The following is a 27,554-nucleotide window of genomic DNA, read 5'->3' as shown; positions in this document are numbered from 1 at the left end:
CGAGTCGTACTTGTTTATCTGTTTTTAACGTCTGATTATAAAGAATTCTGTACACTTTTCTCTCAGTTTATCTCTCAGTTTATCTTTATTAAAGACACGAGGACGTCCTGCTGTATTTTTAGTGTCCCTGTACATATTTAACGTGTATGTGTGTGCACATTTGAAGGGGAGTGGCCTGTCATGGTATGTCCTTCCTAGAGGGAAAGAGCTGGCCCCGCAGGGCGTACAAAAAGGGGGGCTTTACTTCACAGCCAATCAGTTTATCTCTGCTGAGGGAACCAGCCATTGCCACCACAGCAACAACAACACCAAGCCAGGCTGCTGCAGGGGATGGATGGGCGATGTGTACAAGCTCCTCTGCTATATTTATCTATCAGTTATCGCTTGGTTGCTTTGTTTTTTTTCTCCTTCTTTTTCGTCTTGCTTAGCCCACGTTTCATCCAATCTTTTACCAGTTATCTGCTCTGTTTTACCATCTTGAGTCTTTCTGTCTCTCGGCCTGATATTTCACGTTAATGGGGTCTTTGCGGGAGCTCTCTAAGGTGTGACCTAAAGGGCGAGAACAGAATTGAAAGAAAGAGGGTAAAAAAAAATGAGGTAACGAGAGAGAGAGAGAGAGAGAGAGAGGGAGAGGTTGCGCTTGCAGTTTCCCACTGAAAGGGCTCTTTTTCATTTCTTTTAATCAGCGGCGGCCTGCCTGCATATCTCACCTCTCCTCCTCTTTTTTCTCTCGCGCACAAATCCCCTTTCTCTTTAGCTCATATGTATGCAAATAAGGCATCCTATGCAAATGAGACAGGTAGGGATGGGCAGCAAAGAGGGGAAAGAAATGGGCAGGGGATGAAAAGAGGAAGCAGTGAAGGATAGAGAAGGGAAGCGATCGCTGCTGGCATGCTCCAATCAGGCACTGATAAATCTGGCTTTAACACACAAGGACAAACATTTCCGCACTTTACCGGTTCGTAGATTGAATGCAGAGGATCTCTAACAGCTTAAAGTTCTTACATTGTTTACAGCATAACTTTGAGGCTTAAAATGTAATTGATGCATTTATGATCAAGTCTTTAAAACATCACAAAACCTCAAGCAGCCTTGTTGTTAGATGCACTGCTTTTAAAAAAGATATGTCCCCACGTTTTCCACAAGCCCCGCTTATTCTGCTGACAAATAAGATGTGGCTGCTTATACCTCCTCCTCCTTTCCACCTCCTCCTCCTCCCTCCATATGCATTTGTTTTCTCTTTCGTTTTACTGAAAAGAATAAACATCTTGGAAGGGATTTTTCCATCAGCTCGTCTCTCTTTCTACCATCTGCCATTGCGAGAAACTCAGAATGCTTCAGTTCTCCGCTTCTTTTTTTTTTTTTTGCTGGAAGAGGAGCAACTCTTTCTTGGAGTAAAGTGGGCCAGCACATTTTCTGTGAAATTCAACCCCGTTGCACACATTGGAAAATGCAGCCAATCTTCTCAGCAGTTTGTTTATCAGCGGTACACTAATGTCCCAGAATTAACATTTGTTAACGGTTTATTGATGTTGAAATGCTGCACAGAGTGAGACGCCTGACTGTCAAAACACACTGATACTAGATGGCAGAAGCAGTTTTGTCTTGGGTGTTTTCATGGGTCTACGTTAAGGCAACCAGATCTGTGTTGCAAGGAAGGAAAACTTGGCACTTACTGGCTGTAGATTAGTTGCTGGGTGGAGCAGATGATATGGATTTATTGATGTTGACATTTGGACCAGAATCTGGAGCCGGTAGGTTGAGGAGAAAGCTTTGAATGTGCATAAAGGTGTGAACAGAAGGTGTTGAAGGGAAATGTCTGGAAAGCCCAATAAAAGTCCAACAAAAAGGAAAACTGAAAGTCAAGGAAATAACAGTGAGCGAATGAAATCAACTGGGCAATGAGTGAGGACATGGCTGGAGAAGCGAACAGGTGGAGACACAAGACAAATAGACAAATGGGTGGCTAAATACTCGTGAGGACCTAAAAGGTAAACAAGGAGCAGGGCCCTATTCCAAGAAGCGTGTTCAACAAACTCATAGTTGTTAGCTCAACCTGCTTCCTGGAATAGGGCCCAGGTGAAACCAATGTGAGCGGGGAAGACAATCCCAAAGGAGGGGAAAAAGACAAAGACAGGAAGTGGCAGGGTGGAATTAACAAAAATAAAATAGGAAATTGCTAAAACAACAATCGTAAACACAAACAAAGAGGCACAGACAAGAAAACACAGGAGATGCAAATGGAAACTTTGACCAAATCCACGTAAAAAGATTCACTTTGTCTCAATGTCAAACCACCACCTATCAAATTGCCTACATTCAGAGGTGATAAAGCAACCAGACACCACCCTCTGTGCAGATGTGCATGGGGGGGCCTTCTGCTGAGGGACTTGGGAAGATGCAATGGCCTCATTTGCTTTTCACGCTTTACTGGCGTGGTGAGTCTGCGTAGGTTCACTCGAATTTGCAAGTTTGCGCATTCGCTGTCTGTGAATCCTCACGAGCCAAATGCAGGTTCCTAAAGGTTTCAAAATGTGCGTGTTTATAACTGACAGAGAGCGAGAGGCTGATGCTCAGCGTGTGTGTGTTCAAGTGTTTCCAAAGCAGTGCGCATAGCTGCCGCTGTATCCACTCACCAAACTGCTTTGTGGCAGAGTGTCAGCTCAGCTCCCAAACACACACACATACCACTAACACACTCATACTACTGTCTTGTGAGCTTAATGCAAAAAGATTTAAGCTACTTAACATATGCATTTTGATGGATCATTACTAAAGTTCATATTTGGAGTCCATGAGTCAAACAGAGGCTCTGGGAAAGGATGTAGTGCAAAGCAAGCAGGCAAAATGAGCATAGAGTGTGGATACATGCAGGTCGAGGAAACTAAGATGAGCAACACTGAAGTCTGCAGAGATTAATTTCTGTCATTCACTTGCTTTCAATGTTTTCCACCTCAGGCTTCATTCATTCTGTGTCTGCGGCTCTCTTTTTTTCCACGCTCTTCCTCCTTTCCACAGAGCAGCATCCCTTCACACCCTCTAAGTCAGTCAGCTACACTTAGTCCCAAATCCCCCTTCTTTCTGCAGGAGGGATGAAGTCATGCACCGCAGGCATAGTGCAGATCCCTCCTCGCTCGCTGTGCCCTCCCCATGCCTGCCACTCAGTCAAAAAGCATATGGGCACATTGTTGTGCCAATGCCCCTCCCAGAACACCTGACTGACTCTGTCTAGTCACGCATGGTGGGCACTGCACACACACACTTGCAGAGAGGACAGACACACCTGCTTGCGCACAAAAAACACACACACCACCATCCTTGCATGACGGGCATATCCTTGATTGTCCCCCGATGTTCCCCACTGCGAACCTCGCCACCAGCTGTGGGTAATACGCACAGTGAAGACACCCTTCAGCGTAGTGCTCCGAGACCTGACATAAACTGTGACACGTGTAGTTACTCTCTCTTTTGTTCCAGGCCCGGACTTAACTGCACAGATGACACCAACAAGCTCCGAGTTTAAGGGTTTTAATTCCCGCTGGCGAGAGCTAGGCTGAGGAATATATGCACTCTCTGGCATCGTTAGGTAGTTAAGATAAAAGCGTTCACCGCGTAGCGTATGCTCAGTTCCCTGGTCCTGCATTAGTGCTGCAGTATTTACTTAATAATTTCATCCTGGGATATTGCAGCAGCAGTAGCAGCAGTTAATCTACAAAATGGGGCCTCTATGATGGCTAATTTGGTTGAAGTCAGCCCCACTCACCACCTGCGTGTGGATTAAAGGAAAAGATCGGCCTTAAAACACCGTAACAGCACTAAGAATGATCAATGGCGCTGTCACAGTTTGATGTTTCATGCATGGCCGCGCTCTTTACTGTTTTCAATGAAAATGAATCTCTTTCTGCATGTTCTGTCTTATCGCTTTAGCATTCTAAATTGGTTCGCGTTGCATATTTTTTAGCACATGTTCTACCTGACCGTCATGGTTCTTAGCTTATGAGGCATTCTTGGAAATGCATCTACAGAGCAAATTAGAAAGCACGCGAGACGTCAACCTCGCCAGTCATTAGTGAGTCATGTCTTCATTTCTCTGTCCTCTGTGACCTCAACTGTTGCTGCCGCTGTCCAGGCAGGCTGTATAGCTGCTGCTGCTGATAAGCGTATGTGAACTGTAAATGTGGCACGTTGGAGCTGTTTTAGGATTTCATGTCAGTATTTTTTGCTTGCCAGCGGATCAGTGATGCCATCCACAGAAAGACGGGCGCGCACATATATATGCACACACAGACTCTTGTGCATGCATACAAACACAAGCTGAGAGTCAGGCTTGGAAAAGAGGCAGGTAGGAAAATGGTGGTAATTATCGTTAGTTCTTTGTGATTAACCAAGTGACACACACATACACACGCACGCACTGCTGTGCTGCCCTCTGCTGTGTGGCACAAAATGGCGGTGTGTGTGTGTGTCCTAGCAGAGGCTGCGTCTGTAAGAGAGAGATGGGAATGAGGCCAGGCAGAGGAGAATGCGAAGACTTGGCTCGCAACAACTTTGTGTGTCTGTGTGAGTGTGTGTGTGTGTGAGATAACATTCAGGTGTGAGAGGGAACATTAACTAGCTCAGAGAGAGAGGTCCCAGCTGACTGCTCCATTTACAGCCCTGGTGTCACGCACACACACACACATACACACATAAACAGCACACGCATAGATGTGTGCTCATATAAATACACAAAATCTGATGACAGAGGCGATACAGGAGACAGAATCAGGGGGAGTGTAAGAGTTTTTTTCTCCTACAGGTAGTGTGACCTTCACTCCAACTCTCCTTGCCTTCATCTGTCCATCCCTCCCTCTCTCCACGTAGCCCCGTAATTCAGCGCTCAGTTGCGTGGCAGGTAATTTGTGCGCTATTGGAGATTAAAGTTTAATTAGTGAGCGAGGAGTCATTTGGGTCTAACTTGAGTGGAATAAGACAGCAGTGTGTGCGCGCGCATGTGTGTGTGTGTCTGTGTGTCCCTCCTCATTCGCTCACCCTAACACTTCAAGGCTCATCACCAAGAGAGAAAGCGTGAGTGGGAGTAGAGGATCCAATTCCTCCTTTCATCAACGAAGAACAAAGGAAGGAGTCTTCCCCTCTTCTCTTCATCTCCTCTTCCTCCTCCTCGTCTTCCTTTCTCTCTCTTTCTCTCTCTCTTTTCCTCCCTCCCCACTCCCATGCTCAGTTGGCAGAGTTCCACAGCCATATTCACACTTCCCTGGTCCCTGGCGAGACACTCTCGCACACACATCACCTCTACTGCCACCATCACACTGCGCCAAGGAAGGGAACGAGAAAGACGAGGGCCCAACTTTGTCTCTCTCCATCTATCTCCGAGAAATGACCGATAGATCTGTCACCTGGAGTGAGAGGCGTATCACCTGAGACGTCGTGGCCAGATCACTTCTTTTCTTTTCTTTTCCAGCCTCTCTCTCTTTTCCCATCATTCAGTCTGCCATAGTCTGCTGCTGGTCTCTCCCTCAATATGTTTTCCCATCCTGCAATCTGTTTTTGTCTGTCTCTCTCCCCCACAAAGTGCTTAAACTTTGTCATCTGTCTCTCTGTTTTGCTCTTTACTATTCCTGGCCCTAATCATATGGGCAGCGAAGATGCCATATGGTCACAGACTAACATGGATGCACGTGCGCGCAGCACACTCGGGTGTCTTAAGAGCTCTCTTTGCTAATGACGCAGGAGTCTGCCTCCTTGTACCGCTGTTATTCCACTATCCTAACGCAAATCAATAGGCAGCACGGCCCCGCGATAACAATCTCTCCTCCCTGCGTCTCTCCATCCCCCTCGTCACTCCACCCGTGCCCTCCTCCCTCACATCCTCCCTCACATCTGCCTTGATCTTGCAGCTTCAATCTATCTCTCCCTCCCACTCTTCCTCTCCCTTGTCTCTATGCCCTCAGTCTCACATCCTCTTCCCTCACCACTCCACTTCCTTCTTTACATCGCTCCTTCTGATTCTTCGCCATGCGCACCTTTTCCTCTCTCCCACTTTCACACTGTGTCGCTTCTCCTCAACTCTGCGCCTCCATTCACATCACCCCACTTTACCCCCTTCACGCCACACAGCTGTCTTTTTACTTCCCCCTCTTATACTCTCGTATCATATTCCCCCTTCTTTCACTGCCTTGCTCTCATTTTCCTCACCTTTCCCCCTGCTGCTCTTCCATTTCTTCCAATATCTCCTCATTTGTGCTTTGCTCTCCCATATATTTGGGCTGCAGTGCTTCCCTCATCTCACTCTCTCTCTCTCTCTAACGATCCCTTCTCCTCTACCTCAATGCTTCTTCTTTTCTCTGCCCTATTGGATCAAACTCTTCTCCTTGCTCTCTGCTTTGTATCCTCCTCTCATTTCACGTATCTGCAATCGCTTTATCGGTGGCTATCCTGCTTTTAGTGTCGGGCTGTCTGTGTCTGCAGATGGAAGGAAGTATTCCCCAGTCTGGCTCTCAGGTAACAGCTGAGAGAAGGGGAAAGCAGAAGGAAAAGGAGAGCCGGTCATCAAGGACACCTTTTGGGAATTACGAGGCACAAGTACAGACATGGGTATAAAAAAATAAAATGAAATCATAAAAAATGATCCAGTAGAATGAATTCTGCCCTGTGAAACTTGAAGATGAGAGTAGATATAGATAGATATAGACAAACACACAGTCACATGCATGCACGCACATCTAGAACCCCTAGAAAGCCTGTGTCAGCCTTTAATTTCCTATTGAGCAGGTAGAGGGAGAGATGTGAGACAAAGATACTCTCTGAAAGCAACAAAACCTGGTTCATATGAGGTGGTTTGTCCCCTGTCACCAGCACTGTATTAGGTGAAGATGGAGCAGTAGATGTGACAAACCTCACCGATAAATTAAGCTTGCAAAGCAATAACGCAGCTTATTGATCATATTAAGGCAGTTCAAAGCCCTCAGTGTCACATAAATTCACTGACATTTTTTAATTGGAGCAAAATGAGAACCTCTTCTTTTTCAACCTTTCTTCAGTAACAAACTAATCTGGTAGTATTTGTCAGTACAAGCACAGAAACAGATATTACAAATGAAAATTGCACGTACCTAATTAGGCTCATTTTAAGCACAATTTGCCAAAATGAGATACAAACAGATGCATAACCTGAAGCTAAACAGGAAGGTAGACTGGCTTGCACAGCATAATATTGGTGGTTCACATCCCCCAAGTCATTATGAGGATTAAATCCTGATTTTAAGCCTGCTTGTATGGCATTTCTTCTGAAATTATGAATGCAGGAACAAGTCAAAGAATTGGCTCACCACTGAAAGCTCTCAAATATCATCCCCACATCACTCAAAAATAAAAACGAGTTACTGCTTAATACTTTGTATACAATCGAGGCGACTGCACACAAAAAGACACTCACTCCTCTGCACTCAGTAACCCAAAGAGCAGTCTGCCCAAGTCTAACCTCAGACAAGGTCACGCACACACACTCACACACACACACACACAACACAGGCAGGCGAATGCACACAGACACAAAAAGCACCACCAGCAGCTGCACTGTAGCTAAAGGGCGAGAGCAGGGACAGATAGAGGACAATGGAGGACAGGGTACAACTTGGAGGTTACAGAGACAAGGAGAACAGAGAGGAAGCGTGTGCGTGTGTGTGTGTTTGCATGTGTGTGTGTGCTAGAGAGACAGCAGGAGTGACACAGCATCATCAATTAGATGAACCGAAGTGGCACAAAGAGGGAGCAGGTGCAAATCAGTGTGTGTGTGTCTGCATGTGTGAGACCAAGTGAATTTGCGTACATTTACACATGTGTGAGTGAGCGCATGTGTAAATGAGCGGAGGGACCAAAGACATGGGAGTGGAACGCATCACGAGCCCCAACCGGGATGTCACACCAGACCTGCTCCAACTCAGTTCCCTCTGCTTCAGTGGAGCACTCCACCCCATTACCTGGAAAGGACGGATGTGTGTGTGTGTGTGCGTACGTGTGTGTGTAAGTGTATGTGTGTCTGTGGCAGAAAGATGTGCTTTGATGGGCCAAACCAAAATGGGTCACTGCAAAATATGAGCCGTTTCACATCTGTTTTTCAACCTCAGAAAGCAGCACATTCGCTTGAAGCGAAGGTACGTTACCTCCCTGCGCCTGCTTTTTGGGCGAGCCGAAGTGGATTTCAGCTCTCGCATATGAGAACTTACCCAACGCGCTCGTTCTTGATTGCTTTGCTTTTGTCCTCTTCTCCCGTGTATCATCTTTCTCCTGCATCGTTTCTTTCCCCTGCTCCACAATCCTCCCTTGCTGGAGGATTCTGATGGAATACCAAGTAGCTCTGCGGCCCACTTTACAGGACCCTAACTCCCTTGTGTGTGTTGTGAGTGCGTGAGAGGGAAAGGGAGATGGAGAAAGAGAAACCTGGAGACAGAAAAGCAGAGAAGTGTGTGGGCATGGGTGAGGTTACCTGCACTGTGGGAGCATGAATCCACATAGTGCTTCTTTCTCTTTATTCCTTTTATTCTGTGGCTATATCTCTCACTCAATCTGCACCCAGCAAGGTCATTTAGAGTCCACCAGACACAGACGCATATGTGCACATACACACACACACACACACACACACACACACTGCATGAATATTGCAGTCAATCAAGCCTGATCATTAAGCTCTATCCCTCTTTTACACACGAATATATTCATGCTAAGCGCTTGCACATATTAGTAAAGAGTTCCGCAAGCCAACATTGACTTTCGTTTGTTGTCGCCCACCTACACACTGACAATGACTCGCTCACACAAGAGCATAAAAACACCAGGACACGGGTAACGAGCAATCAGGTTTATTTGTCCTGATTCTTGTCACAGGGCCTCGTATCCAAGACAACCTTTGCACCAAAAACGCACAGCCTACAAATGCGTGCTTGATTGCATGTGTGTGAATGTCGCCCTCTTTTGCTCATCCCTCTCTCCTTCTCCACTCGGACTCGTCTCATCACTCCGTTACCATGTCAACAAAGCCAGGTTTAGTCCTTCAAAGGGCAACGCACGGCAGCTGCCCAACGGAGGTGACCGCGCTGAAAGACAGAGCGAAAGAAAAGATAGATGATAGGAAAAAGAGATAAAGGAGAGTTGTGCAGAGGAGCAGGAAAAGGGAGGATTCGATGATTTTTGGGTCAAGGCTATAAAAAAAAGAAGAAGATATTAAAAGAAATAGGTGTCCAGGACTTATCCTTTCACAGCCTGCATGCTCATTTTCAGCCTATTGTTCAGCAGGGAAGTGAAGCAATTTATTAATAATGAACAAAGTGATATAAGAAGAAGTAGCAAAGTCAAATCGGAGTTGATTTGCGAAAGAGCTCACAGAGCTGACTAAATGCTGCTGATTTGAGTCTGAATCGTGTCGAATTGTTTTTCCTCTCTGTGAGGGATAAAACAATCAATATGTAGTTATCAAAGATTCAGTGCAGAACAAGGAAATCTCTGCACAACTTGTCAAAGTATCACGTACAAACTGGGAGCCCTCTACTTTTCCAGGATGCGATTAAAAGCGAAAGGCCGTCAGGTTATGGCTGCAAATAGAAAATAAATGAAAACCCTGTAAAGATATCAGTGCACATGTGCCTATGGCGCGTGAATAAGGAGAAATGTCGGCGTCATAGTCTTTAATATCTGATCACATAATATTGTATTGTTTTTATTGAAAAAAATGCACAAAACTAACATGTGACTAATCTGTGTCTGAGTGTCCTGATTTTCACTGCTGTGTACGCACTCACAAGGATTGCCTGTGTGATTGCCTCATGCCACTCAAGGTTTTCACTTCTCTGATTGGCTCTGTGGTTACTATGGTGACTGCAATCCCTATTGTTGTTGTTTATGGCCTAACACGTCCCACTGTTTAGTTGTTCCTGTCGAAAAGGTCATTGGCAATCACCAGCTTTTCGGCCAAATAAGGGAAATAGATTGACACAGATGCACATTTGGGCACCGTCCAACTGCTAATGAGTAGAACGTCTTTGTTTTCATGCCACAGACAGAGAGACAGAGGAAGAGAGAAAGAATGATATTTTATAGGCTGGTGGGATAACCTCTGCACTCTGCCTTAAGAGCCAGATAGGGATTCTGAGCCTAAACCTCCCAGTAGATTGCTGTGGTGGCTGATGCATTTCTCTCTCGCTTGCAGACAGACACATCTGCCTCGCTTTGTCTCTCTGACCTTTATTTATTCTTTCCCGCTGAACCTGAAGCGGTGTGCGTGTGTGTGTCTGCGTTTCTGCAGTCAAGAGTTTCTGCTTCGATTCTTCCAGTTCCAGGCATTTAAGTAACTTCTGTGAAGAGTGCGTGCGCTTGCTGTTCACGAGTTCACGTGTGCATGCAGACATTTGTGTCTAGAGTCATGTCTGCGAATGCCGATGAGTCATCCCCAAACCCCAGAGACAAGACGACATCTCGCACACGCATGAACTCCAATTACATCAAATGTAGACCTCAGATTAGCTGGATTCCTACGTGGAATCAAAGTCATCTCCAAGATCAACCTAAACAAGACTCACATTTAGATGATATGGAGGCATTTCAGCCTTAAAATGTTGCTGGATATGAAATTGGTTAAACAGGGAATTTGGTGACAGACTAGTTAGGCAGAGCAGTCCAAGATGGGAAGAGCAGTTCCTGATCAGTCTGATACGTTTTCACAAGAACACTTAGATGACATCTAACAGTTTTTCTTTATTTAAATGATCTGTATTTCCATTTTTTTGACATAAAATGCCACAAAATTTCTGGATCTACATCTGGATCTGAACTAACCGTCAAATTTAATCACGTAAGTTTTGGTCAAACCAGATCCCTGGTAAAATTTCCATGCAAATTTTACTGTAATTTTTAAGTGATTCAATTTTAGGTTGTTTTTGTAAAAATACACAAGAAAAATTAACTATTCATTCATTTTCTTCTAATTATCATTGAACTTCATTGAACTTCTTCAATAGTAGCAGAGGCAAGCGTAACCTCGTATGTCTACATTTGGCTGCTTTCGAACACTTACATGTAGCACACGGTGAACGCTGCATTCATACATGTGTAAAACATGAATTTCAATAGGGTGGCGTTACACTTGCGGGAAATGATGACTCCAACATGTGCAACGACTTCTCAGTAGGTGCCACTGTGCCACAATTCGTCCTACAGCACATGTAATACTAGATTTTTCTACAGTGAATACTCCAGTTTCAATAAAGACCAAAAAAAATGCCATAACACATGAAAGAACCACATCTGTAAAAAAAAAACCACAAATCTGCCTCTGTTGGCTGTGTTATCTCTGGCTCCCCCTCCTGGCTGAAACTTAAATTTGGGTTTGACGTGAACATAAACTCTACACTGTCAATTAGGAGCTTTCGCCTTGTTTCCTCTAAATCGGCCCTTCAAGTTAGTCTCAAACAGGCCTCAACCACTATCTATCCATCAGTCTGCCCATCTGTCTATAAGTGTCAGTTGCAGGTCTCCGCCCCCTTCTATGTCTCCTCCAATAATCTATGTGACTGGCTGCGGGTGAACCCCTGTGACCTCCAGCTGTGTGTCATGACAGTGGGCCACAGACAAATGTCAGAGCAGATATTGGCTTCTTCCATCTTCTAAGCGTCTCCTTTGGGAAGGAACCCACCCACACTGTCTGGGCAGACACTGCGCAGGAGAGGAGGAGAGAGGCAGAGAAGCTGTCACTCAGACTGACCACCTGTCCAGTGTGTTGAACCTGAGGTGATCGAGTTAAAGGGCAGAGCATCCACAGAGAGAGGGGGAGGGCACGCACAGGAAAGTGAAGTGTGTGTAATTAGGGAGGGGATTGCGGCGTACTGATTGGGAGCAGCAGCCGAGTGGTTTTGCTGTGTTATTTTGGAGCGTGCTGTGTTAAGCAGGGTGTTAAAGGCAGATGTGTTAGACATGAGTGTGTGTGTGTGTGTGTGTGTGTGTGTGTGTGTGTGTGTGTGTGTGTGTGTGTGTGTGTGTATAGTGCAGTGAAGAGAGGAAGGGGGTGCAGGGAGCATGGCATGTTTGGGTTATTTTCAAATGCGTTGTCAGGTTGTCGAGGAGCATGTGAGCCGAGCTTTGGCGTGCGTGGTGCTAGGTTGCGTTGTGATGATTCCGGTGGTGGTGGTGAAGTGTGACTTTTTGTGAATATCTGTGATGAGATGCGTGTATATGTTTGTCTGCGTGTGTGTGTGTGTGTGTGTGTGTGTGTGTGTGTGTGTGTGTGTGTGTGTGTGTGTGCGTTTCCTCCCAGGCCGCTCCACCTCCCGAGCAAACTGCCTCTGCATGCATAATTAACTGAGATGACTGGGGAGGTAAACACACAGGGAGACGTCCCATCCCTCCACTCTTTATGCCGCCATTTTTTTTGTATGCGTGTGTGTGTGTGCCTGTGTGTGTTTGTTTGTGTCAGACAGACAGAGTGCAAGGAAAAGATTTGAAGCAGAAGTGCTTCAGAGTCACAGTTGATGGAACGAGAGAGAGAGAGCTGTCTGTATCTCCCTTTGTGTGTTTGTGTGTGTGTGTAAGTGTGTATGTGTGTGCGTGCGTGCAATAGAGAAAGGAGATAAATCCCATCTCAAGCTGCCTCTGAAGATGATGCGATGAAAGCGAGGGAGAGAGAGGATAAAAAACGAATGAAGGCTGTAACCAGTCACAGCTCTGCACATTATGAACCATCCAGCGGAAAAATCCGATTCAGCCATCTCTCCCTCCCTCTCGCTCTTTCCCTTCTGTCTTTCCATCCTGAATGTGTTTTATTTGGAGACCGACGCATTCTAATACTCGAGATGGGACACTCCTGCTGTGTACGTCCTTTTAATGCATATGGAAAGTCATACACAAGGTGACTTCATGGTTTACAAATCTACAGTAACACACCAAAAAAAAAGAGAAGGCCTTGAGGGAAGCTTTCTCGATAAGAAGTGGAGAAGTGCTCCGCGGTAATCAATCACTTGTAGCAGCTCATGTTTGTGTGTGAAGCTGAAGCATTTGGCTAATTATGGACCTGCATAGTAAGTTTCCACACATCTACAATTTTGCATGCATTGGACCCCGGTGTGTATGTGCATCTATGTGTGTGTGTGTGTGTGTGTGTGTGTGTGTGTGTGTGTGTGTGTGTGTGTGTGTGTGTGTGTGTGTGTGTGTGTGTGTGTGGTGTGATGTTTGCTGGAGCTCATATTTCCCAGGAGCCCAGGTTGTAAAGCCCACTCAGTCAATCATCGCTCCTCCTCTGTCCTCTGCATCCTCATCTTCCTCATCCTCAAACTTATCATTCTATCACTCTTTTCCTGCTTTTGCATCCCCCACACTCAATTCCCCCTCCCACACCCCGATTTTGCTCGGTCTCATTGTCTTTCCCCTCTTGCTGCCATTCTCCTCTCTATTCAATGCGCGTGAGAGAAAAACAAAGAGAGAGAAAGAGAGAAAAGGAGAAGAAAGAAGGGAGAGATGATGGAATAATGGAGGAGATGAGCACCTTCCCAGCACAGATAACATTGTGTTGAGAAACGCAAGAAGACAGTCTATTTAATAAGAAGGAAGAGAGAGCAAAAGAATTTGCATGCCTCTCCGTGTGTGTGTGTGTGTGTGTGTGTGTGTGTGTGTGAGGGATAGTACGTGTGTTTGCTTCACCTTCATCCTCCTTTCTCTGCGCTCAAGCACCAGCAAAATCAATGTTAGCACTACCTCACTAAACAGACGCAGGTGGACTGATAGACAGCTAAACCAGGAAGATTTGGTGATCTCAGCATGCATCCTTCATTCGCTCTCCTCTCTGACCCCTACCGAGGCTGTGGCATAACGCAACCATAAATGCAGCAGTCGGCCAACTCCACAGTGCCAGGGTTCTCTGTGGAAGATGGCTATGAAAGGAGGAGGCGCAGCACAGAGGTGGAGGAGAGACGTGCCTGGAATGTAGACACTGGCATATGCACGAGTGCATTTGGGTACAAGAGAAAAGACTGATGGAGGTGAAGTAAATTGATTGGGGAAGGCATTCCTTTGGTTTATTTGCTTCTTAGTGTGAGAGAGAGACATACACATACACACATTTGGTTAAAAGTCCAATTAATCCTTATTGAGAGTGGACTGTTGAGGAGACGAATAGAGACAGACAGACTCAAATGCAGTGTGTTTGAGGCCATCTTATTCACTGTGCTTGGTAGGCTTGGTCCTTGTCCTCTACAAGCATGTTATATAGGTCATTGTGTAAACAAGTGTCCTACTCACACACAAACACACATACACACCACCTCAACGGAAATCTGTATCTGTGTGCATTTGTGTTTGTGTATAATTAAGCAGTACCAACATCTGTACACCTACACTGTACAGCACAAACCTACGCCAATAAAATCACTCACAAACGTGCAAGAATGTACGCAACATTCGCACACAGCTTTCTCCTATCACACACGCACACACTCCGTGTTTCTGTGATGAATAATGCTACTGTGCATCTGGTGGGATGCACCACTGTCCCCGGGGTGGGTAGAATGCAGGGATATTGTGCTGAAGCTCCCCAACAAACACACATATACACTCAAACACATACACACACATTCACAGAGGCTCAGTGTTCTGTCTCCAGGTGACGCTTTTCCTTTTTTAGATCAAGAGCAAGAACACTTTCCACCCCTCCTTCCTCTTTTATATGAATGTAGGAAAGTACCTCCCCTCCTCAAAAAAAACAAAACCACAAAACAATCACCCTCCTGCACCTCTCCATCACATGCACACATACACACATTACAGGCAAACATCCCCTCATTCGCTCAGATATACCATACATAAACACTATAAAACCCCTTCTGGTGTACTGAGAGCATGCACACCAACACAGAGTGTAGCACTTCCTGCTTCCCCTTGGAGAAAATTGGAGTTTGCATCTGTGCGAGAGAAAGCAGGGAGAGGAGAGGCGGGGAGAAAAAGAGGGCTTGGATGTACCTTTCATGAAATGCTGCATCAAAAACAAGCCAGAAAATATTGCTTCACAATGCTTGTTTATGTAAGAAACTGTAGTTTCTGGAAGAGCTTGAGGAAAATAAGGAGAACAAGAAGTTTGTGGATCGTGTTTTGAGACCTGAAACGGTTACAAATAATCTCCTAAAAACGTTAAACACACATCATTGTTATTATCCCGCCTACCTGCAGTCTGTGAACATGTGCCTGGCTTCGCTTATGCACGCCTGCATCTTCACCCACACCCGTACAAACATTATTTATTTATATGATAAATAAATAGCTGATTTCAAAAGTTCAGTGCGACACCTTTCATCGTGAAAAGACTGAAAAAAAGATCCAGGAGACACACAGATATATGCACATTTCTTCACGTATGAACAACAGTTAGCAGCTGGTAGTATTCTAAGAAATCTACAACACAGTTATTGTTGTGTAATCATCAGTGATGGGAATAACGGCATTACAAATAACGGCGTTTCTTTTTTCAGTAATGAGTAATCTAACTAATTACTATTCCTATCGTTACAACGCCGTTACCGTTACTAACAAGAAAATGCGGTCCGTTACTATTTTTCAACAAACAGACAGCTGAAGCTGTGTTCAGCTTACCGCACCTTATATATATATATATATATATATATATATATATATATATATATATATATATATATGCACGGAAGTAGCTGTACAGCTTTAAGCAGCTGCGCGCGCTCCCGCGGACCAATCACTTTCTGGTAGACAAATCACTTTTGGCCCCACTTTTGGCTAGGGGGGAAACAATCGCATGAGTGCTGCTGTTTGACTGAGGATGAATATAGTAGTCGTGGTAAGCCAATAACATGACCACTTCAAGATGACAAAGCAACAAGGTGATATATATCAGTTTTTAAATTGTGTTGATAGGCCACGTAAAACCAGAGTCATGATAAACAATATACGCGCGTTTTTTCCTCAATATTGTCATCATGTTTGCTGTCTAAGGACAGCGCTAGCAAGCACTCTCTGCTTATGACCAAAAAATAAAACAAAACAAAACAAAAAAACGCCCGTTCTGTTAAGTGACGGCTGTGTGCAGACAGGAATAGGACCCAAGGTGCAGACTCCAGAGACAAACTTAAACCGAAACAGCTTTAATGCTGAACTCAAACATAACATAACTGGGAAAAATCTAAATAAACTAACACCGGTGGACTGACAAAACACACAGCAACATAAACAGTAGATCGCGACACAGACATAGAGAAACACAGGGCTTAAATACACAGAGGGAGCAATCAGGGAATGAGTAACAGGAGGGAAACACAGCTGGGGCAAATCAGGCCTAACGAGACAAAGGAAGCAAAACCAGACACATTAACATGAGACATGGACTTTCAAAGTAAAACAGGAAACATAACAGAGACTGAAAAAAAGACACAGACTCACATGCAGTCACTACAACAGAGGGAACAGAGACGTGGGACCAGGGCAGACAGGGGAGACAGCAACTAAGGATTACACAGACAGAAAACCAGAACACTAAAACTCTAACCAAACCCCACCCAGAGAACCTTAACTAAGAATAATCCTAAAACCCGTAAAGCAAAGCTAGAATATAATGAAATAACAAAATCAAAGAACCAAAAACACAAAACACTGGGTCAACGACCCAGGGACCCTAACACATTCGTGTTGGTGGAAAAATGCACCATGTCGACCAATCAAAAAATGATATGGCGACATGACATTTGGTTGTTTAGGGAAGAGGGGGAAGTTTTAGGAGTGACGGTGAGAGAGAGAGAGAGAGAGAGAGAGAGAGAGAGAGAGAGAGAAAGAACAGAAAAAGAGAGAGAGCAAGTTTTGAGATGTGAGAGATTTGTGACGTTTAGCATGTTTGGAGTGTGTAGTTCATGTGTTGTCTTGTGTAGTTAGTGTGTAGTGTTGTGGATAGTTTTGTGTTGTGTGTCAGAACAATGAGGTGACTGTTGTCTCCAGGTAGAAAACAGGAGTGATGCACCTGCTGCTGTCAGACCTGCAGGTATCAGGCTGTGATGTTCTCCTTTATAGTGGACAGAATTTTTTTTTTTTTTTTTTGGAGTGGCACAAATAATTTGGCATCTTATAAAATGCAGAACAGCTGATTGTTCTGTAAATAGTTTGAAATGGTTATAAAAAAAAAGAGTGAAAGGTAAATGGCTGCAAATAACTTGCTGTGTGCAAAACTTGTGCATATGATTTTAAAATTCACAATTTATATTTGCATTTAAGGTTATGAAATATGATTCAATGAACATGTTTGTGGTTGTTTCAGTGAAAATATCACTTTTTTTATCGGATTTGATGTTTTTGTCTGATTTTAGATCAGTTGTGTTAATACAGTATATCAAAATGAAAACATAACTGTAAATTCAGACACGTGAGGTTGTGCTAAAAAGAATGATACCAAACAAGGCAAAGTAAATAGTTGTTAAAGGTTAAATGTCGAGGTAAAATCAAAAGTGGTTAAAATGGCCAATTATACCCTGGACCCCAGAGGCAAGTAACGCAATAGTTACTTTTCAACGAATTAATTACTTTTAGAATCTGGTAACTCAGTTACTAACTCAGTTACTTTTTTGAAGAAGTAACTAGTAACTATAATTATTTACTTTTTCAAAGTAACTTGCCCAACACTGGTAATCATGTTATGATGATGAAGTGAATATATTTAAGGAGTGAACGGTGCATGTACCTGTGTCTGTGTGTCTGAATGTTTGTGAGCCGGAGTACAAAAACTGTCATCATTAGTTTCTCATAGAAAGGGAGAACTTTCCTTTGACTCCAGGTGAAAGTAAAAATAGATTTAGACACTGAATATCAAAGGAGAAGATGCAGAATAGCTGAACTCCAGGCTCAGCAGCACTAACCCTCATCATTTCTTCTTTTTCTCACTTTTCCCTCTCTCCCTGCCTCCAGAACCCCCAACCCCCCCTTTCCCCTTTCCCGTCTCACCTCACCTCCCCCTCCCTGCTCTGGCTACAGACGGAGAACGTTATGCAGTCCTTCCGTGAGCGCAGCGGTGGTTACCACAGCAACCAACCCTGCTACCAGCAGGAGCCCCATGAATTATCCCGCCTGGAGACCTACCGGCAACACCCGCATCATCCCCATCCACAACACCCGCACCCAGGACCCGGTCCACATCCAGGCCCAGGCCCGGGGCACACCAGGTCAGGCTACGAGGCACATTCCTTGGCAAACCCGACAAGCATGCCGACAACTGGAGGACCAGGAATTGGAGGCGGACCTAAGGACTGTTACAGCCAGCAAGCCTACGCTGGTTACCCAGGAAATGGCGGAGGAAATGGGAGTGGAAATGGGGGCTCAGCACCCTCACAAGCAAAGAAATCATTCAGAGGAAGCAAAGTGCCCCCACCTAATCCCAGTCAGCACCTGCAGGGTCCCGGGGGCTACAGTAATCACATGGGCCCAGGAACTTATTCAGCCCAATATATGAGCGAGGGCCACCTCCAGCAGAAGTGGGAGGACCCAGCGCAGTTAGCACAGTATGAGCAGGAAATGGTTGGACGTTTGGAGTCTAGTGGTACTCCTGCACCTAGTTCCTCCCAGTACATGGAGCAGAATATGCTGGGCCACTCCCAGACCCAGTGCCACCAGCCCTCTACCCCTATCTATACTAGCCCCCACCACCAGCCCCATCCTCCCAACCCTTCCCCTTCACCTCTCATGTATCCCCAGAGTCACCTACACTACCCGCAGCACTCACCCTCTCCATCTACATACATGGAAAAGTGCAGCCCTATGCCCCACTGTTACAAAGGGTACAACTTGCCTCCAGGTTCTCAGTATGGCAGACAAATGAGCAGCCATGGCAATCTGAAGCAGGGGGCCTACAGGTCGAGCCAAAACAGTTACGGATATCAGCAGCCTCCCTCAAGAGGTTACGAGCAGCAGCCCATGACCAACCCCCAGGAACCCCATCCAAAATACCAACACTATAGCCAAGCCCAACAAAACTACTGTCTCTCAGAGTTGCCTGTCAGGTCCCCAGAACAGTATTATCAGACTTGTAGCCCCTCCTCGAGCCACTCCCCAGCCCGATCTGTGGGGCGTTCCCCTTCATACAGTTCCACCCCTTCACCGTTAATGACCAATCCAGAGTCATTCCAGTATAGCCAGCCACCTATGACCCCTGGAGCAGCCTCCTCCTCTTCATCATCTTCAGCTGGCATGCAGGAACAAGCCAGTGCCAACACTATGTTGATGCCCCCACGCTCACACCCCTCACCCAGCATACCGCACAGCTATTCCACAACACCGCAGGTCCCCACAATGAAAGAACGCTTCTCAGAGAAGCTATTGTCAAACCCCAGCTTGTGGAGTCTGAATGCTCTCACCTCTCAGGTGGAGAGCATCTCTAATAATGTACAGCAGCTCCTGCTTTCAGAGGCCCTGGTTGCAAACAAAAAAGGCAGTAAGCGCAGCAGTGGCGGGAGCAACAGCAGTGCTGGAAGTGCAGTATCATCCAAAAAGGGTGAGGAATACAAAAGTCCTCCATATCCAGACAGTGGTGGCAGTGTGGGTGGGGGACCTATACAGGATGCTTACTGTACCCCACAGCATCAACCGCTGCCCATGGAAATCCATGAGGGTGGCTACTCCAGCAGCAGCGATGAACCGCTGGACAGGGGCTACTACTACTTTGGCCAGGGCAGAAGTCCAGCCCAGGCCCATAACAACACACAGCTCAGCGTCGACACAGCCTCTTCATGCTCCATGGCATCTCCCGATGACATGTCTACCAGGTCTGGCGACTCAGGTCTGCACAACCTCACCCCTGACCCTGCTAGATGTCAATCAGGGCAGGGAGGAGATGGCATGAGCACTCCAGTGAAGAGCATTAGTGACGAGAGATCTCCAACAAGCATTACAATCCCCAGTCCCATGAAGCAAGAACAAGATTCTCCCTCTGATATGCAGCACATCAATGAGCCTGTCAAAGAGAATTTCGAAGAATCGGCCTGGACAGAGAAATCTTCTGATAAAGAAGAATTGACAACAGAGAAGACGCCTGACCACAAGAGTGAGAGAGATGTGGACACGACAAAATGTGGAAAGAAGCTAGAAAAATGGTCAGATGAAGAGAAATGTCCAGATGTTTACAGCAAAATAAACAAAGAGGGGACAGGAAAAGCCTACTGCTATGAGGAGACAGTGTACCAGACTAAATATGAACCTAATGCAGGAGACTCGGTTGAACAGTCACCGGCAGCTCTGTCTGATTCCAGCCACAAAGATCATTTTGGCCAGGAGATGAAATCAGAGACATACAAATCTGAGTCTCCAACTGCATCTGAGAGCTCAGTGAAAACATTGCCATTCATTTCCAGAGGTGACCTTGAGCAGGATCAATACTCCACAGGGAAGGAGGACAGCTCAGAAAACACGTCTCCAACTCCTCAAGTTGAGGCCTTGGAAGACCGTGTCTCAGACAAGAGAGACACAAGAGACCTGGACAATGAAGGAGAGGGTGAAGAGGAAGAGAGAGAAAAGGAGAAAACCAATGCAGAGGAACAAAAAGAAACAGAGAAACAAGAGAAATGTTCCCTTTCACCACCTCTGTCTGTAGAGGTGAGGGAGGAACTGGGGAAGGGTGGGGAATTGACCGAGTCATTGAAAGAGGAGCACATGAATAAAAGAGATGAATTAGAAAAGATGTCTGGGGATATTGGCAGCAAGACAGAAAGCCAGACTGCTGAGCTCCATTCTGACAAAGAGTTTGCAGGGGGACCTGCCCATCCAAACTCAGCAGCAGTAACGGCCGCAGCAGATGCCTCTGAAATGGAGTCAGCAATTGGTGACACTGCCCCTCAGCCTCAGTCTGCTATGCCAGTCTTCTCTGCTCTCAATGACAAGTCAACACCTCCATCTCAGGCCAGGGATCATATTGATCACAGTGATGCTAAAGTGCTGGAGCCAGACTCTCCTCAGCTACCAGGGAAGTCAATACTTCCCTCAGCCCCCTCCTGGGCAGACACTCCACCTTCCCCGAAAAAAGGTGACGAGGACATGGAACCAGGCATCAGCTGTTCCAGCGCTGTAACCCCTTTGGCCAAACCAGAACCTGTGGCTCCATCTGCTCAGCCGAGGGCATTTGGACGTAAGCATGCCAGGGGCAGAAGAAGAATCATGCATTCAGGTGTGGGAATCAGGCAACAGCTAAGCTTGGAGAGGGAGGGGGAAAAGGAAGAGGAAGGAGGCCACTCACACACACAGAAAACAAGCATGCCTCCAAGCAAAACCGAGCTATTCTCAGATCAAATGGATCTAGCCCATCAGGAATCTATTGTGAGTCAGACTCCCAAAATGCTAAGTGATGGTTTTCGTTCACGAATGTGCACACGCTCATTCAACGCACAAGATTTGCCACCTAAAGCCGAACCTCATGTAAAAAGAAAACCAGGCCCAAAGCCAGGTTCAAAGCCTGGGCCAAAACCAGGGCCAAAACCTGGTGTAAAGCCAGGGTCAAAACCAGGTGCAAAACAAGGGCCTAAACTAGCCCAAAAACCTGGCCCAAAACCAGGGCTAAAACCAGGACCAAAACAGGGACCAAAACCTCTGCCAAATGAACCAGAACTGCCACCGAAAATTGAGACTCCTATAAAACGAAAACCAGGACCCAAACCAGGTTCAAAGCCTGGACCAAAACCTGGGTCAAAACCTGGATTAAAACCAGGACCAAAACCTGGTCCAAAACCAGCTCTCAAGCCAGGTGCAAAACCAGGACCTAAGCCTGGACCCAAGTCTCCAGGCATTTTGTCCCACACTGACACTGCACCCATCAAGGCCCCAGTGGGCCGGCCCAAAGGTTCACTTGCTAAACCTAAATTGTTGCAGCAGGAAGAAACCACTCAGCCTTTCGTGGGGCCGCAAAGCAGGAGTAGGAAGAGCCTGAAATCTACAATATCACAAGTAAACCAGGGAGCAACACAAGAGGAGCAACAAGCACACCATGAGCTAAAGACGCCAGAGAACGAGAGCAAAAATATGGTTTTGAGATCCAGGAAGCCCTCCCAGGAAAAACTGTCAAAAGAAAAAGAAAAAAATATGGGTGAAGATATTCTCACAGAGACAGTCACAGAATTTAAAGCCAGCGATGTTTCTCTTAAAGAAGAAGAGCTCATAACTGTGGAGCAAATGCTCTCCCCCATTCAGACTGCAGTCACAGATAATGAAGTTACAGGAGACCCACCCACACCACACATGCCACCTGAGCAATCTGAGGAAAAGATCCCTCTTCCACTAAAACGGAAACCTACTTCAGAACTTTCTACACCATTAAAAAGAAAGAGGGGTCCAAAACCCAAACCAAAAACGTTACCGCCTCAGCCCGCCCTGGTGGAACAGGCCGTCCAAACACCTAAAGAGAAGGTCACACGTGGCCCACGAAGAAAGCGAGGGCCGCCTAAGAAAGAACCTGTGGTCACTCCCATAACCAAAGACATTCTGGCCAACACCAGTGGACCTGACATCACTAGTGACCCGCCTGTGGTGCCTCCTCAGTGCCCCACTAAAACAAAAGTTCTCCCACCACGCAAAGGCAGAGGACAGAAATATGAGGCCATGGTGCAGAAGATTACATCTCCTAGCTCAAAGAAACACCTCCCAATCCCCCAGCTAGACAGCAGTCTGACTGATGACATGACAACCAAGGCTTTGCCTGAGCGTATCTTAAAGGAAGGTGAGACGTCTATTGTGACGAACAGCACTGAGGTGATAGAGTCTCAACAAGATGGAGAGAAGCAACTTGAGGTGGGAGAGAGGAAAGTGGAGGTGACACAAGACAGAGAAAAGCAAGACATGAGTCCAGAGGCACCAACACTAGAGGGGGTGAGACAAGGGCTGGAAGAAGAGGTTGTAAATAAAAATGAAGCAACACAGGAAGATATTAAACCAGGGACAGAGCAGGATGTTCTAGCTGATAATGTCTGGAGTTCAGAGGCCGCAGTAGAAGACAGCGCTCCAGGTGAGTGGATACCGGAGGCCTCAGAAGGCGTATCTACAGCTGCCGCCAAGTCTGTGAGGACTAAAAGGAAGCGATGGGCCATGGTGGAGAGTACAGATGCCTCAGTGGTAGCCTTGGAAGCAGGGAGTCTAATAGTTACAACACCAAGACTAGCAAAGCAAAGGGCCATCAAAAACAACCATGAGATGCACCTGAAACAAAGGAGGAAGAAAAGAAAAGGCCAGTCCTCTTCAGAGGAAACAGATTTAGTTGAGGAGGCTAACACTGAAACAGACGAGCAACAGGAGAGTGTGGAGGACAAGGTCAACCCCACAGAGCCCACAGTACCTCTGCCAATCAGCACAGATGACATCATAGAAACTCCCCAGGTTACCAGTACAGACCTCATCCATAAACCTCGAAGAGGCAGAAAACCATCAGCAAGCCCAGCTAAAAGGAAAAGAAGCAAAGCCTCAACAGAGCCGATTCCTGGCAAGCCAATTAAGATCCACAAAAAGCCCGGGCCAAAACCCGGGATGAAAGATGCCATCGAGGTAATTGAGGCAGTAGTGAGGGCAGCAGGATGTGAACAGGAGGAAAAAGAGGAGAAAGAAAGACAAGAAAGGGAAAGAAGGGAAAAAGGAATCACAGAAAACGAGGAGACGTGTGTTATCGGTCCTGTAGTGACAGTATCAGAAAAACAGACCGAGACCATTTCTGTGAAGAGGATCAGGCGTAGATGGATCCATCAAAGGTCTAAACTGTCTTTCTATCCTTATGTACGGATTAACAACTCAAGAGACTTTTCTTCCTGGTGTGCCATAGTCAACAAGGCGGAGGATGCGGTCGTATTTCAGAGACGCAGAAAAAAGGGCATCCTCAGAATGAGGAATCCTTTCACAGTTGCAAAGGTAGTGCCACACACTGCTGCCATGCTGCAGGGACCCACAATAAATAAAGATCTCGTTGGGAGGTGTCTGACATGTTGCCTGTGTGGGAAACCGGCAAACTACAAAGACTTAGGTGATTTATGTGGACCTTACTACACAGAGGACGGGGTTCCACGGAAAATCTTGACGATTACACACACAGAAGCCTTCAGGGAAGAGTTGGACAAGACCAACGACGACAACAGCGGCAGCAGCGAAGAACCGGGCAACTCCTCAAAGAGTGAGACTGAGGGCACCCCAGAAACGGAAGGAAATACAGAAGCAACCGCTCAAGAGGGAAGTGTTAGCAGTAGCAGCAGCAGGCATCACTGGCGTTTTCGACGGGCAGAAAGAATGGAAAGACCGGGTCGGGAAGGTGGCCTACGAAGGTTAACTCTCCGAGAGAGGTTCAAGAGGATGAAGCAGCTACAGGCCGTCAACACAGGAGCCCCCACGGGCCAAGAGGGCAATGAAAGCTTGTTCCAAAGGCTACAAATGGAGGCAGAGGCTAAGGAGCACTGGGCCCATGAAAACTGTGCCATCTGGACCAAGGGGATAATTATGGTAGCTGGAAGGCTATACGGACTGAAGGAGGCAGCCAACACCTCAGCCCAAACGGTACGACAGCAGTTATCATCAGTGAATCTTAGACCAATCTGACATGTGTTTGGATGCTAAGAAATATCTTTCAGAATTACTGAAAACTTTTAACATTTTCCCCTCTTTTCTCTCCCTTTCTGAATGTGCCTCTGTTGGTCAAACTGTTTGTTTCTTTACTGGTCTTGATCCATATGTCCATCTGTCTTACTAACCCCAGAGCTGCTACAAGTGCCAGATTGTGGGGGCGTCCCTCAGCTGCTGTTGGAGAGGCTGCTCTCATAAATACCACTATGTCTGCGCCAAAGAGATAGGTAAGAGACCACAGCGAGAGAGGGAGGGAGCAACAGGGGGATAAAAAGACAAGAAAAAGCTAAGAAGAGAAGGGAGAAATGAGGAGGGAAATTGGGAATGTGAATGATGAGAGGCCAATTGGGAGGGAACAATTGCAGAAAAATAGGTGGGAAAAATGAAAAGAGAGTGCAGGGGAAGTGGTTGTGGTTAAATGAGAGTGAGAGGGGGGGAAATGCATCAAGGAGTAGCATTATTGAGTGCGAGAAGAGGTGTCTGAGAGTGTTAGGGCAGAGCAGAAGAGGAAAAGAGAGAGGGAATGAAGAAGGGAGCTTTGAATACAGGGAATGATGAGAGGAAAGTGGAACCCTGGAGTGTGCAAAAAGGAGAAAGCGAAGAGATAGAGGGAGGAGGCTGAGCTTGCATGTATGTGTGTGTGTATTATTGACCACAGCCCCTGTGGCTCCATCCATCCACGCTGCTGCTGTCTGGAGGCTGAGCGTGCATGTGTGTGTCTGCATGTTCGTGCCTTCCTTTCCAAATGCTTGCCAGAACACTGCCATGCACACCTTATAACAACTTGGCCAACGTGCATTTCCATCAGCGCTCGTGTGTGGTTGCTGTTAATACAAGAGAGTGTCCGTGTGCCAGCATATGTGTAACATGGTTTCCCCCTTATATTATCTCATGCCAAGGAAGTACAGTGCGAGGATTAAACGGTCTGCCACGTCTGCCGAGCCAGCACAGGGAGCAGAGCGAGGCCCTTTTTTAATCCCGCTGAGTGCACCAGCCATATCTGACTGCCTGCCTGCCTGTCTGCATTGCAACGTATCCACTCAGTCTTCCTCTTTCCTCTGATGCTCTCCCTCGCTTGCATCGCTCTTTTATTTAGCTCAGTTTTTTTTCCATTCATTTGTGCTTTTTGAGGAGAGCTGTGGGTTTGTTTTGTTGTTGTTGTTGTTGTTGTTGTCAGGATTAGCCTCCTGGTATGTTTTTTATTCAAAGTAAAATGTGAATCTGAGATTTCACACCTCATTCTGTTGTTCTTTGCTTTTTCTCTTTCTGCACAGGCTGCACATTCCACGAGGATGACTTCTCCATCAAATGTCCTAAACACGAGGTAAGGAAAAAAACCCCACTAAACTAGTGAAAGCATGCTTTATTACTTCGTCCTGCTTTAACAGTTAGTTTAACAGTTCCCCAGCATTTCACAGGCAACATCAGATATCAGTGTTTACACATATGCCTAAGCACACAAGTTCAGTTTTTCTTTCTCCTCACCTGGCCTCCCTTTCCATTCCGATCCTAACACCAACGCCGCCAGCAACACCCCCCCACCATCCCCTGCCCCTCTCTTTATCCACCTCCTCAGCACAGGGATAAAAAAAATTGAATTCACACATTTCTATAACAAACAGCAGCACCTTGGCTGAACAGATGATATGGTGCTGAACAGGAAACACAACCGTCAGTTCCTGTAAAGCAGAGAAAAACAAAGAAAAAACACAGCTGATGTTCATTGTAGACTGGCATAAAGTACCTTTTTCTCTTTGCCACATGAAGACTCTTCCTACCGATTCAACGTGTACCCAGTGTACCTCGGCGAGTTAAAATCACCATATCAACGAGCGCCCTTCATTTTATTACCATCGCCTGCTACTGTGACTTCAAACTGCTGCATTTGCAGGGTCACTGTTCTCCGAGTTCATTCGAATGGTCTCCTCCACGTCCAGTTCTTCCTTGTAGGGCAGACGCCATCTGGTGGCGATGCGTTTGCATGGCAAAAGGAGGAAGGTCAAATGAGGGAGGGAGTGTGGAGGGGGAGGGGGTGCTAGAGATGCTGACATTCAGCAGGGAGCAGCGGTGCATTGAGGCAGCAGTGGCAGTAGCCTCCCATCCTCCCTCCCCACTCTGCATCTCTCCCTCCCTCCCTCCTTTCCTCTTTTCCTCTTCCTTTCCTGTTCTCCTCTGTGCAGACTGACAGGGATGAAAAGCTGGCTGCTGATCAAAACACCCCACCCACCATCACTGCCTGCTATCTTCCCCACATGCTCTCTCCACCGTTTCCCTCTCTCTTGCTCTCCTTTCTCTCATTATTTCTCTCCCTTCCTCCTTTTTCCCCCCCTCCGCTCCCCTTATTTTGCTTCGCTGCTACCCTGCTGTTCCAGCTCTCTCCCCCCCCTCCAGTCTCTCACTCTGTTCACCTCTCATCTCCTGCGAGCTCCCTTTTCCGTTTTCAGCCGTCCTCCCTTCATCTTTCCTCATCCCATTCTCCCTCGTTCTTTGTCATCTTCTCCACTCCTCTCTTCACCTCAACTCCCACGTCTAAGCAGCAGAAATAGCGTGTGAGAAACGGAGAGAAAAGGAGAGCGAGTCAGAGAGGGATAGATTGTTGTTAGCAGGCTGAGGCAGAGCTGTCATCAGCTGAGGGATCTGAAGGTCTGCATGTGTGTGTGGGGGGGGTCTGTGCCGTGCCAATTTACGCCGAGCGGCTTAATCAAAGGGAAGAGCAGAGACACACGTACGCACACATACAGACACAAGCACACAACCACCCCACCCATGGGTCCCCCTAAGAAATTCTCCCTTTCGCCTGCGTTCACTTGCTTTCAGGGCTGAGGGGGAAAAAATGCACACAAACGCACTGCCTGCAGCTGTGGATTGTCCAGTGCTAATGGACACACACTGTGAGAGTCCACGCAGGTTCATTAACAGGTTGCCTGGAAGCTCGCACACAT

The 27,554-nt window shown here is 46.5% G+C and overlaps 1 protein-coding gene across 2 annotated transcripts in view; it reads left to right on the top strand.

Annotated features, from left to right (window-relative positions):
- Positions 1-27,554, top strand: part of rai1 (retinoic acid induced 1) — a 54,446-nt gene that overhangs the window by 24,180 nt on the left and 2,712 nt on the right. The window contains exons 2-4 of one of the 2 annotated variants that reach the window (XM_082529108.1): positions 17,950-24,546; positions 24,746-24,839; positions 25,887-25,936. In XM_082529108.1, coding sequence (XP_082385234.1) covers positions 18,028-24,546; positions 24,746-24,839; positions 25,887-25,936 — 6,663 coding nt within the window. In that variant the 5' untranslated portion in view covers positions 17,950-18,027. The remainder of the gene's footprint in view (positions 1-17,949; positions 24,547-24,745; positions 24,840-25,886; positions 25,937-27,554) is intronic. The other variant, XM_082529107.1, reaches the window with a different exon arrangement.

This window comes from Aulonocara stuartgranti, assembly GCF_965226115.1.
Source record: "Aulonocara stuartgranti genome assembly, chromosome: 4".
NCBI lineage: Eukaryota > Metazoa > Chordata > Actinopteri > Cichliformes > Cichlidae > Aulonocara > Aulonocara stuartgranti.
Note: the sequence above shows the minus strand (reverse complement) of the source record. Positions and strands in the feature narration are given on the sequence as shown.